At 34.3% G+C, this 14,900-nt stretch overlaps 3 protein-coding genes across 4 annotated transcripts; 2 read left to right on the plus strand and 1 right to left on the minus strand.

Annotated features, from left to right (window-relative positions):
* The first annotated feature begins 1,402 nt into the window (after positions 1-1,402).
* On the plus strand, positions 1,403-4,187 carry LOC105632592 (HSP20-like chaperones superfamily protein). Its single transcript, XM_012215015.4, has 6 exons — positions 1,403-1,586; positions 1,678-1,861; positions 1,961-2,120; positions 3,318-3,349; positions 3,448-3,490; positions 3,796-4,187. Exons 1-6 carry the CDS (start codon positions 1,582-1,584, stop codon positions 3,828-3,830), a joined length of 459 nt encoding a protein of 152 aa, XP_012070405.1. The 5' UTR covers positions 1,403-1,581; the 3' UTR covers positions 3,831-4,187.
* Positions 4,188-4,757: 570 nt separating this feature from the next.
* Positions 4,758-8,465, minus strand: LOC105632593 (ArgH (DUF639)). Of its 2 annotated transcripts, none has more exons than XM_012215016.4 (10): positions 8,311-8,465; positions 7,955-8,195; positions 7,785-7,868; positions 7,523-7,692; positions 7,235-7,368; positions 6,936-7,113; positions 6,290-6,839; positions 5,914-6,026; positions 5,583-5,826; positions 4,758-5,279 (listed from the first exon to the last, which is right to left on the minus strand). In XM_012215016.4, the coding sequence occupies exons 1-10, from the start codon at positions 8,358-8,360 to the stop codon at positions 5,052-5,054; spliced, it is 1,992 nt and encodes a 663-aa protein (XP_012070406.1). In that variant the 5' UTR covers positions 8,361-8,465; the 3' UTR covers positions 4,758-5,051. The 2 variants fall into 2 exon arrangements, with proteins under 2 accessions (XP_012070406.1, XP_020534417.1); XM_020678758.3 differs by having other exon boundaries at positions 7,955-8,222; positions 8,311-8,430.
* An 848-nt stretch (positions 8,466-9,313) lies between these two features.
* Positions 9,314-14,513, plus strand: FIP2 (potassium channel tetramerization domain-containing protein / pentapeptide repeat-containing protein). Its single transcript, XM_012215017.4, has 11 exons — positions 9,314-9,516; positions 9,840-9,949; positions 10,207-10,341; positions 10,514-10,666; positions 10,947-11,030; positions 11,522-11,568; positions 11,663-11,736; positions 12,196-12,254; positions 12,692-12,751; positions 13,171-13,251; positions 14,158-14,513. Exons 1-11 carry the CDS (start codon positions 9,471-9,473, stop codon positions 14,209-14,211), a joined length of 903 nt encoding a protein of 300 aa, XP_012070407.1. The 5' UTR covers positions 9,314-9,470; the 3' UTR covers positions 14,212-14,513.
* Positions 14,514-14,900: the final 387 nt, after the last annotated feature.

Consider the following 14,900-nt stretch of genomic DNA (forward strand, 5'->3'; position numbering starts at 1 on the left):
TTACCGTTTCTTTATAATCCATGGTGTTTGTGATTTAGAATTATAGGTAATTACTTTTATATATAGAATGACTACATTATCATGGTGAGTAAATAATGTTCAGAATCATATTTAAAAAATAATAATAATTAAGAATAGCGTATACATAAACTAATAGTGAAATAATTTAAATATCAACAATGTAAAAAATCTTTTATATATAATGCATTAAATTAAAATAACATGCTATGGAAGCATATATAAAATTATTTCACTTTTGCTTTGAAGAATAATAAAATGCAAGTTATATTCGAAGTAGAATGAAATGTAATTTTGGACAATTCGAATACATGACATTCAATATTCATTTTGTACAATATATCAATTGAAAATTATAATGTTTAAAAAATATATTTTTTATTTATCAAATTTAAAACCGTCCACTTATTGTATAAATGAAAAGACTAATTAAAATATATTTAATTAATTTTAAAAATACTAAAAACATTTGATTACTAGCGTGCACTTTTCTCATTAACTTTGAGCAGATATAAAAAAAAATTATAATATAAACGTGGAACAAATGAATTTTATAGAATTTATTTAGAAATTCATATTTTTGTGTTTGAAATGTAAAAAAAAAAAAAATGCATTTATATATAGATTTCAATTTTAGGTGTTCAATTCTACGACATTACATAATCATACTAAATTTTACAAAAATAGTTAAAATTTCTAAATAAATTCTACAAAATTAAATGATCAAACTTTTTTATAACAAAACTAACATTCTCCTTTTACCAAGTCAATTTTTAAATTTTATTTATTTATTTAACTTATTTATAATATTAAACTTGACTAAAACCATTTAAAAATTTTATTTTTTTCTAGAAAAATATTTTCTTATTATTGTATTTTTTTATTTTAATATCTTCAACTTTTATAATAATTTTTCGTATTCTTTTATTATCAATGAGAGAAATTCAAGTTAAATATACATTTGTCACTAAATTAAATGCAACTATTTTATTAGTTTTGTTTATATTTTATATATTTATTTTAATAAAAATACAAAAAATATAGCGTAATATAAATATAATTAGTATCTATTATTTATTTTTGTAAATTTTAAAGATATTTATGAATTTTGAATTATAAATTTATTCAGTATATGATTATGTAAAATTTAATTGAATTACTTGTGTTAAATTAATCATACCAAATATCAAAATTTATTCACAAATTAATTCTACTAGAATTCATATTATATTTTAAATTTATTTATAACAAAATAGAGCGAAAAACATTTTTTTTATTATTATTAATGCTCAATTTCACCGTGCAGTAAAAATTTTTGAAAGATTCGAACACCAATCGTATCCTATTAGGCTATTTTAGTTCTCGAGGTTTGACCAAATTTGACCTCAAGTATTGACGCATTTCCTTTTGCAAACCTTAACCGAGTCGTGACTCGCTAACGGAAGAAGCACGCTACTTCTTGTTCTTCGTAGGGTTTCTTTGGTTTCCTTCCCTTTGCTCGTTAGTCTGCTACCAATCCATCATCTTCAAAGTGCGATTTCGTTTCACCCGTCTAACAAGAAAATGAGGTACTTCCGCTCTTTTTCCCATGCAAAAAGTTAAACAATTTTGATTTTGCTTAAGCTGAAACTGAAACTAGTTTTTGATTTGTGCTTGCAGTCGCCATCCAGAAGTTCTATGGGCTCAGAGATCAGATAAGGTGTACTTAACGATTTCCTTACCGGACGCGAAGGACATTTCAGTTAAATGCGAGGGTGAGGGAGTGTTCAGTTTCTCTGCCCTTGGGGTTCAAGGCGAATCTTTTGATTTCAGTTTGCAACTATATGGACACATTGTTCCTGAGGTTGAAATTTGTTTTTTAAACTTCATTTTTCAATTTTTATTTTCTTAGATATTGTGCTTGAGTTTGAACGATTGATCTTTTTGGTGTCTCATTGCTTAGGGGTGTAAAACTAATGTTGGGTTAAGGAATATAATATGCTCCATCCAGAAACAAGAGAAGGGTTGGTGGAAAAGACTACTTAAATCAGAAGAAAAACCTGCACCTTACATTAAGGTTGATTGGAATAAATGGTGCGATGAGGACGATGAAGAATCTATTTGTAAGTTCTTAGAACATTCTAATTTCTTCATATTATTTTTATGAGTTTTTTCTTTTTGTTATCTGATGTGTATTTCAAATAGTTGTTACCGGTATATATTTTGCCTATATTGCATGTTACTTGGTCTCCATTGTTAACATTGCTTTAAAGTGTCTTGCAGTCATTTTTAATGTTTACCTGGCTTGGATTCGATACAATGATGGTTTAATACATCTCGTAATGCTTACTTGGACTGGTCTAATGTTTGAAAAGCCTAATGCTAGCTTGTCCACTGCAAACCCTGTGGTGTCCTCACCTTGAATTATCTCCTTGTTGTGTTAATTATGGGGAATGTGACCGTTTCTCTCCTTTAAAGTAAGACATTTGCTGTTTTTTACTATTTTAGGCTTCTTTTCTATTGCAAAAGTGAGAAACAGATACATTTGATAAAATATCGGCACACATAAGGTTCGTGTCTATTAATTAAGTAAACTTTTAATTGATGTTTCTTTTCATTCTTTTCCACTGGGCTTGGGCTCTTAGCCATTGAATTGAATAAAATTCAAGCATTGAATATCATTCCAAAGCGCAGAAACAAGAGATGCAAGATATACTAACACTGCTAAAAAAACCTGGACATTGAGATTGCTCTCATTCCTTGCAAGACCACTTTTTTTCCTTCAACATGAGTGCAATTGTGCTATAGCGTAACCTCACTTTGTTATTCATAAATGATCCTGGAGTGTTTCACAATAGACTTTTGATGGTGCTGTGCAGATATATTGTTCAAGTATCATGATTGTTGAGGATAAATAAAGGCAAAAATTTCACCTGTAGTACCCACTAGACTATTAATGCATCTTGATGAGAGTATTTCAGATTTAACAACATCGTAATACACGTTTTCTTTATTCAACTGCATCTGCTGCATGTGAGCAAGCTACTGTCATAAGCCTCCCTCAAAAATGTACCTCTTTTGTGATATTCGACCATTGACATCGTGATGCACTATTAATGCTACTTAGCTCTCTTTGATGATATCATTTTGCCCTCTGATCTTTAGCATTCTATGCTACGTAAGCTGTAGCCGGTAGATCATGTATGATACTGCTTTTAAATAAACAATAAAATTTTCCACTATGCAAGAAATTCCAACTTTCAGATTTTGAGTGAGTGCTTAAACTTGTTCTTAATTTGACTACTTGTGGTGTTTTGCAGCTGATTTGCTCTCTGATGATGACAACGCTGAGGTAGTTTAGTCTTTTTTTTTTTTTTAATTTTTTGGAATATCTAGAAAGTGGGTTTTACTTATTTTGTGTCTCCTCAATTGACATCTTTTCTTTTGCAGTACGAGGAACATGATGAAGGCAGTGATGATGAAGGGATGCTCTGTGAGTTATAATTTGATCACTCTGATTAAACTGTCATAAAATTAAATTGCATGATTAGCAGCATATATGCACACCTTACATGAGCACACAGTAATACATAATTTCAGATTTCAAATTAAATGTTTTTTATGGTAATGAATTTTCAAGAAAGTCCATTTTTTTGTGCTGCATATCTATTTGCCTTTTCAATCCACATGGGAAAAACTGCTGACTTGGATCTAGAGATGTATCAAATAATGCACTATTTAAACAAAACATGCAATATGATGCCTAATTAATCTCTGTACTTTATGAGAACTTGGCAGATCTTCCTGATTTGGAGAAGGCTAGGGGAAATTAATTAAGATCAAGTACTTGCAAGTATAATGTGGAAGTGCAGCATCAACGATTGCAGGACTGCAATGGGGAAGATTTTAAATTCACGATCTGCATCTATAGTTGACTGATACTTGTATATATTAGATCCACGGTTTTAGTTTAGGATTCAATTCCTCGACTTTGGGCTTATATTTGGAAACTACCTCTGGAAGTTCAACTCGTATCATTTGTTTTTCTCTAGGCTTTCATGTCTAGCAGTCTGAGAAATGTTCTCAGACACTCTGTGCCTAACAATGAGGAACTTTCAATTGCTAAGACAAATAGCATTCAATACATGAATGTGAAATATGAGATGTGATGGTCTATAGTTTATTATGTATTTTCATGATCCATCGAGAACTCAGATTTTGTTTGCTTTGTTTTAGAGAGAGTTTTTATATTGTGACATTTAATTTATACCGCCCTTGAAAATTATACCACCTTGTATGAAGCCACTCGAGTAACTTACTAGTGACCATAGTCAGTGCTGCTATTTGCAAGATATTCGACTATTGCAGTTGCTTCCTTCAATAGAAACACACAACCACCCTTATTTACTGAGCTCACCAGTATCTGAGCAATTTTTGCAGTTGCTTTTACGGAGCTTTCCTCTTGTACCATTAAACCATCACCCATTAATACAATACAACACCGGCATTATTTGATTCCAAATTCAGAGCAATGCCTGTTGCACCCTCTTCAAACTCTACTAATTCCCCCGCTATTACTTCATCAAAGACCAGACCATTACTCTTCAAACTCTACTAATTCCCCCGCTATTACTTCATCAAAGACCAGACCAAGACCAGACCATTAATACGAGCAATACCATCGCCTACTAGTGTGGCTATGAACTGAGGCACATTTATAAGGACCGCTATATTTTGCTGCATAAAGAACTTTTCCGAAGTATCTTTAAAGGAAACGCACTGAAAATTATGCCTTCTTGTTATGTGCGTTCTTTCCCTGCTAACATTCTATTAAAATACATACTACTTTACAATCTAGCAATATGCGGATGTAGTTTGTACAGTATCCTAAAGACAACCAAAAATACTTTCTTAGAAACATGGAGAAGCATATCTACAACTCTTGATTTTACCACTCTAAGTAACAAACAGCAACAAAATCGACACGTCGCAAAGGTGATTAGTGACATCCAGCTGCATTTATAATAATGCGAAACTACTGTATTTCCAATGATCTACTTTGGGCACTGGGCAGCATTATCTTCAATATGAACAGGGATAATTGGGATTGAATCCCACCACTCTCTTAGCCTCCTGTTTCCTCGATTATTTGCCATGTGCTTCCCTAGCTTCGATTTTATAAAAAAGCAGTGAAGCGCGACTGCAATTATGATGTACTTTAAGGGTATTGCTGCAAAGATGACTGCCAATACAATTATTGCCACCATTGCCACGTCTGTGTGCTGCAAAATAAGGACGAGAAGTTCAACTTATTTGAAGCTTGATCGACGCAACAAATATCAAATGAAAACTGCAACATAAGAAGCATAAAATAAAGGACTCGCATAGTAACTAACTCTTCCGACAATCATGAGATTTTGCTTTTAATTTCATTAGCATGACTTGCAAGGTACAAAGAAGAAGATCAAATAGGCAAGTGTAATTAAACTTCTGCTTTACCCTTTGTGTATATTTTATGGCAAAATACTTGTTTCGACAAATAATTGCTTTTAGAAGATGATATTACAAGTGGGTGAAGGGAGTACCTTATGAGCTTTTGAGCTCATGATGGACCTGATTTTCAGTATTGCTATATTTGTGGTTTGTATCATCTCATGAACTGTTCGCAATCCAAATTGAGCTGCTACTATGCTTTCCACTGTAGTTTGGTTCGATGCAGTGCATACTACTATTTTGCTGCATTTTTCATGAACTCTTCCTAGTCTTGCTTGAAGCATCCTTGATATTATCCATAACAAAAGAGCAGCTATAGCCTTGCCAACCCATTCCCTGCATTATCATCATGCCCATTCATGCAAACTTAACGGAACTCCTTTAGCAAATAAACAAAGAAATTTTATGTTGAAAACAACTTACTTGTAGACAATTAGTAAAGTCGCAACTATTACTGTGACAGTGGTTGCTGGTCTTCTCCATGAAATGACTTCTTGAAACAATGGTACTATACTTTTAAGTGGCTGTAGCAGCTCCTATCACATAAAACAAAATGAAGAATCTATGAGGTTTTTTTTACTTCGGCACATATGTCAATCATTTACAGAAACATAACCAAGTTACTTATATATTCCTAAACAACATATTCAATAGAAAACACTGGTTCTTTCTCTAACTTGTGTGGTTAACCGGAAGCAATCAGGGCAAGTCACATCATGAATAAAACATGAGAGGAGAGGCATTACAGGGGAGGATATTTACTCTAAGCTATATAAATTAATATGTTACTGCAACTTACCATAAGCACAGTGGCACTTTCACTAATCCCCTCCTCTTTCAACCCCTCAGCAGTAGCTTTGGCAATTTCAACTTCCTTTGCTTCCTCTCTAGTTTGATTAATTGCACTCTCCAATGAATAAATGCTATCTTGATTATTTGTGCATTCCTTGTCCCCTTCTTTAATTATTTTGCTTGAGATGGCTGACCGAGAAATGTTCAAACTCCTTAGAACTGAGCTAGCACTACATCGATGTCCAATATTAACTGTCTTCAAGCCATCGGCAAGCTTTTCTAGTACGTAGTCACCCTTCGGTAACTCATCAAACAAAGCAAAGATCAAGAATTTTGTGGGAGCAGGGGGTGATATTCTAAGCATTTCTCTTGCAGCATGGAGCCTTATAATCCCCAAAATTGTTCTTGAATGCATTTCCCATGATTGTATTGGACATTGCACCTTATTCTTTGATAAGAATTGGTGCATTAGCATAATTTCCTTGACAAGTGCAAGCCAGTGATCGCGTCTAGTCGAGCTAGTCATCTCAGGAAACTCCAACACAAATCCTTCTGATCTAGAAAATTGGACATGAGAAGTCATTTGCAATAACAGTAAAACTAATTAAAGTGTATCAATATTTATAATAAAGATTATGAACAATTATTCTCACAATTCAGGAGATTCATAGATTATGGCCTTGTCAAAAAGAGGAGCCCCCCATGGACCAGTGGCAGTTGGCTTGACACTATGTTCAATATCTTTTGAAAGGTCAATTTTAAGTGCATCATCATAGCTTATTGCGCCCGAAGCCTCAAAGTATAGAGCATAATTAGTTAGTGTAAGCCTACCTATAAAATAAAATGCCTAACATTAGAACAACCAGATATCAATTAACTAATCAGAACCATAAAGTATTTGCTTATTGTGCCTTTAGAAAATGCAAAGCCGAGAAACAAAATTAAGAAATACCAGGCCAACTTGTTCCTCTGACATGGCGGACTACTCTCTGTGAGCTTGCTGTGCCCTCAACATGTAGTATAAATTCATCATCAGCTAGCTCTACACCCTTTGGTTTTGCTTGCTTTTGCAAATGCTTTATGCATCTGTGAGATCAAGAAGACCACAGAAAAGGAACTAAGCCTAATGGTGTCGGAATTGTTTAAAGGGATGCAGAGTTGCGATTCTAAATGCCGGTCGAAGCAACTAAGCCTAATTAGCTTTAAAAAATATTCTACAGATAGAGTTGAGAAACATTACTCATCAATTTCTTTCAAGAACTTGTCAAAAGCAGGGAAAAAAAGGCGGTGGCCTGTAGGTGCTGTGAAAGTTTCAAATGTAAATCTTCCATTAACAATATCTCCAGCCAATGGAATCAATGTCGCCAACCATACAAATGCATCTTCTCCAACACTGGGCTCATCATTAGCCTACCAATACAGCACAATGAATCTCTTAATTGACACAGTTAATTGACACTAAGCACCAATGTTAACCCACAAAAAAAAAAAAAAAAAATTACAAGGAGTGGCATAAGATCTGTATAGAAAAGAGAGATATCTTCTGCAAGTAACCTCCTGTCTTCTTTCCCCTTACTCTTGCACTCCTGTTAAGTCCCCACAACAAATTAACCATTCAATTAGCAATTTGAATTAGCCAAGACCCATATATCAATATATACATGTTAATTACCATAAGAGAATCCTCATCCCGAAAGCTAGGAATTTCCCATGCAAGCATCATATCGAACGTGAATCGGGCAAATGACCCATCACTAATTTTGTCTTCTATGTCTTTACATTCTTCATGAATTGCCTTTGAAGTACAAAATTCGACCAGTTTCTTTGAATACGCACTCGTTTCACTTTCAGGATTCCATTTCCACTCTGCTTCAAACTCCTCCACCAGTTTCTCTACTGAAGTATTCAACTTTCTGGAAAATATTATTCAACCCAGGCAACTAATATGTGACTAAATACATCAGATACTGTCTTACAGTCTATAAATAAAAACAGAGAGAGTGACAAAGGAGAAAGGGATTTACGTACAGTGCACATTTGTGTATGATGTCGTTGGCAATGGAGGATAGGTGCTTCATCTTCTCATAATTATTTTGTTCTTCAAGGTAGGAACTTGATATGGAGAGAGAAGTACCCAAAAGCTTCCGTTTAATAGGAAAAAATGGTGAATGTGTTAGTTTCTGGGATTGCCACGTTCGGGCGGCCATGCAGATGTGGATAGTTGCGTACAATAGTGATGGTTGGGGGCGGTTTGGCTGTGTTAAGCTGCATCAACGGTTAGCTTAGGGATAGGAATGGTCGGTTCGATGACTCCCGGTTCAAAGCTTTCTTAAGTTTGAACTTGGATTGGCTTTCTAATCAATGGTTTGAATGAAATGGTTCCATGTTGTGTATTTTTTTAAAAAAATAATTCAAATTTAACATTTTATGAATGTTCTTTTTATTCGTTAAGATGTGAAATGGCTAAAAGAATATTTTAGGCTACACAATATGGTTAGTTTTTTCTTTTACTCTTTAAAATGGTGATAATTTTTATACTCTAGAAATCTCGAACCTGAATTTTAACATAAATAAAAAGACAATTAGAACAAACTCAAATTTAACATCATAAAAATCTTTTTCAATCTAAAAATTGAAAGATTAAAACACTAATAAAATTATAAAACCTTATAGTTAATTTTTAAAAAATAGAAATTCTTTATGAGTTAATTTCATTATAATTTAGGACCCATTTGTACTTTGTCACCTTAAAAACTTTTTTTATATAAAGTTAATTTCATATTTTCCCTCAAACAGGCTGACCGAATCAAAAATGGATGGGTTCGATTTGATTTGGTTCAGTGGTTTTGCACACAATATGCGTTATATGCTCCGAACACGACACATCCCAAAAAGACAAAGCCACAAAGTAACACGAAATGCCAAACGGCAATCCTTTATAAAAAATAAAAAAAAAATTCCAAACGGCAACCGAAAAGAAATAAACAGCCTCATTCAGTTATTCCAGAATATAGACATCTGAACGGCACCGTATGAGATCTTAAAAACTCACTCGACGCATCTTCTTCTCTGATGGTGACAAGTAAATGCAAAATGTACAGCTCTTTAGAATTCGGAGGAGAAACCACCGGTAAAAGCACACGCCCAACCATTACCCTCTCTCTGCGTCGCAATCTCACAGCTATCTAATGATGAAGGAACTCAATTTCTCTTCTATGGTTCGCCTCAACATCGGTCAGTTTCCCTCTCTTTAAATCTCACAAGTGATCTTCATTTTCAAATCCTCTTTCTACGCGTGAACCAAGTAGTCTGATTCTTAAGCAACTGAAACCCTAATTTATATTATTTTCGTTAATTGGCTGTCAAACAAAGGTTACGTTTGAAATATTGGTGACCTTTTTCAATTAATTAATTTCAAGAAGTTGTAAGTTATTCAATTTTATTACTTGCTTTTTTTCTGTTTAGTTCTCGTTCACTTGCTAGTTTTATTATGCTCTTAGTCAATGCTATTGATTCGTGATCACTGGAAGTATTCTTTACTCTGTTTGTATTTGCAGGAGGGAAGAAATTTTGCACCACTGTTGATACTTTGACGCAGCGTGAACCTGATTCAATGCTTGCTGCGATGTTCAGTGGTCGCCATACGGTTTGCGAAGACTCTGAGAGGGTAGGTACCATATACCTTATGTTCCATATTTGTTAAATTATTATCATCTTATGTTTAGGGGAGGTGAATTTCTTAGTAAATGTTTAAGCAATGTGAAAGATTCAGTTAAAAGTTAGAAAATGTGATTGGTTACTTGATATGCATAATCTTACATTTCTTATCAAGTGAAATATGATGGCATAAGGCAGTTGCTTTGGTAAGTTTCATACTCGAAGATGTTAAATGACAAATTATATTTGGAATTTTGATTACTGCAGGGATACGTATTTGTTGATAGGGATGGAAAACACTTTAGGCATATACTGAATTGGTTGAGGGATGGCGTGGTTCCTAAACTTACAGATGCTGAATATTCAGAGCTTATGCGAGAGGCAGAATACTATCAGCTACTTGTATGTGGTTTAGTCCAATTTTTTCTTTTGGTTGCCTTGAATTCATCTTTTCTTTTTTGGAGACAATTACCTAAGGGTGTACTATTGATTATGTGCATGAAATGAAATTGTTATATATTTTAATGACACTATTCCTATGGATCCTTTGTTTATTAATTAATTTTTTTACCAGGGCCTGATTGAGGGAATCAATTCAGTCTTGAACGAGAGAAAGGAAGGTGATGAAGATACTGAATTGACACGGACAGATATCATCAAGTGTATACAGTCTGAGAGAGTCCGATTCCGAGGGGTTAATCTTTCTGGCCTTGATCTTTCTAAACTGGTAACTTTTTTAACTTGCAAGAGTTTAGAAGCTTTTGGTTTAAAACACTTTCAAATTTACCCCTCATATATGTCAAAATTCTGAAATAAGAATTCATATATTATATTGTCTTGTTTCAATAGACGATTGTAACTGTATGATATCTTCTATGCTCTTGAACTGATGCAAGATCCACTTTTCGAAGGCAGAAAATATTACACAGAATGCTAGCTTTTCCATAGTTATTACATTTCCTCCAACATATTGACATTCCTCTGATGTGTGGCTTATTGACATGCAGGACCTTTCATTTGTTGACTTCAGCTACGCATGTCTTAAAAATGTGTTCTTTTCACGTGCCAATCTTCAGTGTGCAAAATTTCGGGTAGGTTTAACATTATTATGGGCAATGAATAATATGCATCATGAACAACTTCTTTCATTCTCTTTGCATTGCATTCTCTAGGGACCCTCATTTTGTCTCCTTTTACTCCCTTTTACATTATAACGTTCCTATTATCCAATGTTTTAGGAGAAGCAATAACACATTCTTAATTTCCCTTTTCAAAGTTAGCACCAATAGAAGCAAGAAAGAGTTTCAAAATGTTTCAGTGAAGGTTGATGCCAAAAAGGGCTTCTTGTGTGTGGGGGGGAGGGGATGTAATGTGTAACGAAGGCTATATCTAAGAGCAAATTTTATAAAAAGAAAAGCAAGGGCATGTAATGCTAATTTTTAAGATGTTCTTCCTTAACTGAAGTTGGTTCTGGTACTTGCTTGTAGGTGACCTAGAGCTTTTATATGCAGTTTCATTTTTTCATGTCATTTAGTTAATGGATCATGCGTTCACACACAAACCTTTAACATGTTCATTGCAGGATGTGGATGCTGAGGGTTCGATATTTCATAATGCAACTTTACGAGAGTAAGACACTTGAGTTGAAACTGGATCCCATTTCATAAAATAAGTAACATTGCAGATTTGTTTTCTTGATTATGGTTTTTTGGGCCTAGGGAAGATGTGAATTTACTGGTGCAAATCTTCGTGGAGCTTTGTTAGCTGGTGCTAATCTTCAGAGTGCAAACTTACAAGGTAACATTTGTCTAGTATGCTTGTAATCTCCAAGTATCCTCTTAGAATCTTTTATGTTATGCTATAACCAGTGCTCCTACCCATGGGTTATATGCTGTTGCTATTTTCCATGTAAAGTTGGCTCATAATTCCTTGAATTATGTCTTAGTAACACTAGTAAATTGCAACTAATGGCTGATGCCTTACAGAATGTTGATTGCAATAAATGGATAACCTGAATCCAAGTTTCTCTGTTTGGTAAAGTCAATGCATAATAGATTTAGGATGTTTTATTGAATTCTTTAACCACTTTCTTACATGTCACATTCTGCCCACCTAAACACTCCCCTGCTCCTCCTCCTCCTCTTCTTTCTTCTTCTTCTTCCTTTCTCTGTTCCTCTTTTTTTGAAAATACTTGTTGCTTAAGGGGTTAGACGAGGGTGGGCCTTCTGAATTTGATTATATGTTATGATATCACAGATGCTTGTCTGGTAGATTGCAGTTTCTGTGGAGCAGATCTCCGCTCTGCACACTTACAGGTTTGGCACTATAAGCATAAAAAAAATTCAAATTTGAGCCAGTTTTCTTCTTATCCAGTTTTACTGAAGATGTTTATTGGGTAATAATGTTGGCGTATCTTGTTGACTTGATCATTGGGCTGAGCAGAGTTTGGTCTAACTGACCCAACAAAGCAGTTTGCCTGACCAACAAACCAGTGGTTAAAGGGAAGCAAAGGATGTGGATAATGTGCCTCCTATAGCACACCAAATTAAAAGAAATCACTATATCTAATAGAAGATAAGAAAAAATTAGTAAGGATGTAGGATCTTTTTCCCCTGTTTGGGTATCACTTTAATTTGGTTATTTGCTCTCACTCATCGTGAATGTAAAAACATGATCTGATTTTTTTTTTTTTTTTTCTTTCTGGTTTGGAGATTAATCTAATAAACTAATATGTTTAATCACTTAATATCAGACTGCTGATCTCACCAATGCCAATCTGGAAGGAGCTAATCTAGAAGGAGCCAATCTAAAGGTAAAAGTCTTATTGGATGATCCATGGATGTTCATACGCCGATTATAAGGCTAACACTCATAATGAGTAATCAAACATGGAGAGTAATGGGCTTTTTTCACCCAATTCAGTCAACTAATGCATATTTAGCATAATAATGAACAAGTGAAAGATGGGCATCTCTTGGAATCAAGTCTGAAGGCAAAAAGCTGTTTTGCTACAACAATGATAATAATCTTCAATAAGGCTTACCCTTGAAATGAGAAACAAACAAGGGGGGTTTCTGGGTGGGCCATAATTTAGGCAATTAATGGGTGTGGTAGAATAAAGAACAAGCCCAAGAATGGCTTCTCTTTCATTTTCACAATAAAGTTCTGTTGGTAATCTCTTGCAGCTTTTAGTGTGAATTCATTGAAAGTTTGAAACCATGTTTGTTTCAGGGCGCAAAGCTGAATAATGCCAATTTAAAAGGTGCAAATCTTCAAAGAGCTTATCTACGACATGTCAATCTTCAGAACACAGTGAGTAAAGTTTTATCAGAATTGATATTATCTGGACAGTTTATCTCAGTTTCATATTCCTTAATATATGCTTTTTGAGTGGCCATAAGCTTATGTTGTGGATTTTCAATCTAATTGACTCAATGTTCTTGTGAGTTGTGATTTATGAACACTTCATCCTTCAATGCCAAAAATATTCCGTTATGCATCATGGCATGCTCGGTGGATGCCTAAATTAAAGTGGAACTTCAGGAATGTTTCAAGAAGGAATTAATATCTTGAAAAGGCTAATCATATTGTTGTAGAATATCTGATGATAATAAATACATGGATCACAAATGGACAGTGGTAGCTGCTAGCAGACTACTTGGGCAACTGCATAATGAAGATCCACTTATCTACAGGAAAGAAAAAGATTTGATAATGCTGAAATTAATTTCTAAGGGAGTAAAAAAGAACAATAAAATTCTGTTTTATCGAAATTAATTTTGAATCCATTGCAGGGGTCAATACAATAGATTTTGGCATTCTGGAGACAAATTATTATTGCATGGTCAAGCAAATTAGATAATTAGTTCCTGTTATCAGCAAAGAGTAACACTGTTTGTTAGGTGTTTCTATTAATATGTTTGCAGACATATAACTGTTAATCCCCTGAAAATATCAAGACACTGATGTTTATGCAGAATTTCCTGTATGTTAGAAATTCTTTGTGGCTCTTTATTTTCTTTGATTTTGACTTCTAGAAGTTTCCCTTGAATTCTGAATAGAAGGGGGTGGGGCCTGGGATTGTGTCTTCCTACTTGAAAGTAACATCATGTGCACAAAAGACTAAGCCTGTGAATGGGAAGGGTGCTGGCTTGTCAAGTCGGGAGTTCTTTAATATGTTTTTTACGTGTTCTAATTTTAATTTCATTGCATACCCAGCATTTGGAGAATGCAAGGCTTGACGGTGCCAATTTGCTTGGAGCAATTCGATGAGATTGGAGGAAAGCTGGGACATCCAGAATGAATGAAAAAAAAGTATACTCATCCTCGTGTGTGAACTTGTTGCATATCCTTCCCTCCTTATCTTCTGGAAATAGAGTACTGTATTGTGAAAAGGGGGTGCAAATTATGGATGGTTTGATGAATCAATTTGAATGCATTGTTCATATGTGGCTTGTACATAAGCATTGAATAGAAGGCTAAATAATTTGCCAAGATGCAATGTTAAAACACCTATGTTCATGTCCATGTGTTGCATGTTAATGTTACTAGCGACAGCATTGCTTTCTTATTGAGCTCAATGTTCTTGACGTTGCAAAAATTTGTGGAGACTTGAAATTACTGGGCATGCGAGTTTGAAGTGGCTATGATTATCTATAATCAATCAGTGTATTTAAATTGACATGCATGGTGTGGAAGTATTTTTATTGTGTTTGTCGCTTCCAAATAGATAATTTATCATATGGGTCTGCAAGGTTTATTTTGTGTCCGCTTTTAGTTACCGTCCTAAAAAAAAAATACAAAGAGGGAACGCATTTGTCTGTCGTTTATGCTTTTTATTTATCTTTGATAGTACTTTAAAAAGAAATTGTGGACGCGAGGCAGCAGACAGTATTTACTATGGTGGAGCCTAGCCACAGGACACCAATACCCAATTTTGTCGGCAACGGATTGAACGTCCA

The sequence above is a fragment of the Jatropha curcas genome, chromosome 2, assembly GCF_041381405.1.
Source record: "Jatropha curcas cultivar XTBG-Jc1 chromosome 2, XTBG_Jcur_1.0, whole genome shotgun sequence".
Classification (NCBI taxonomy): Eukaryota; Viridiplantae; Streptophyta; class Magnoliopsida; order Malpighiales; family Euphorbiaceae; genus Jatropha; species Jatropha curcas.

Bases quoted from the DNA above. Each gene is read 5' to 3' on its own strand.
- LOC105632593 (XM_012215016.4), bottom strand. From the start codon at position 8,360: ATGAAGCACCTATCCTCCATTGCCAACGACATCATACACAAATGTGCA. The intron at 8,196-8,310 runs GTACGTAAATCC...AATATTTTCCAG, and splicing joins ATCATACACAAATGTGCACT to AAAGTTGAATACTTCAGTAG. The intron at 5,827-5,913 runs GTAAGTTGTTTT...ATGATAATGCAG, and splicing joins ACTTTACTAATTGTCTACAA to GGAATGGGTTGGCAAGGCTA.
- LOC105632592 (XM_012215015.4), top strand. The intron at 1,862-1,960 runs GTTGAAATTTGT...CTCATTGCTTAG, and splicing joins ATGGACACATTGTTCCTGAG to GGGTGTAAAACTAATGTTGG. The intron at 3,491-3,795 runs GTGAGTTATAAT...AGAACTTGGCAG, and splicing joins TGATGATGAAGGGATGCTCT to ATCTTCCTGATTTGGAGAAG.
- FIP2 (XM_012215017.4), top strand. From the start codon at position 9,471: ATGATGAAGGAACTCAATTTCTCTTCTATGGTTCGCCTCAACATCG. The intron at 10,342-10,513 runs GTATGTGGTTTA...TTTTTTTACCAG, and splicing joins CAGAATACTATCAGCTACTT to GGCCTGATTGAGGGAATCAA. The intron at 12,255-12,691 runs GTTTGGCACTAT...ACTTAATATCAG, and splicing joins TCCGCTCTGCACACTTACAG to ACTGCTGATCTCACCAATGC.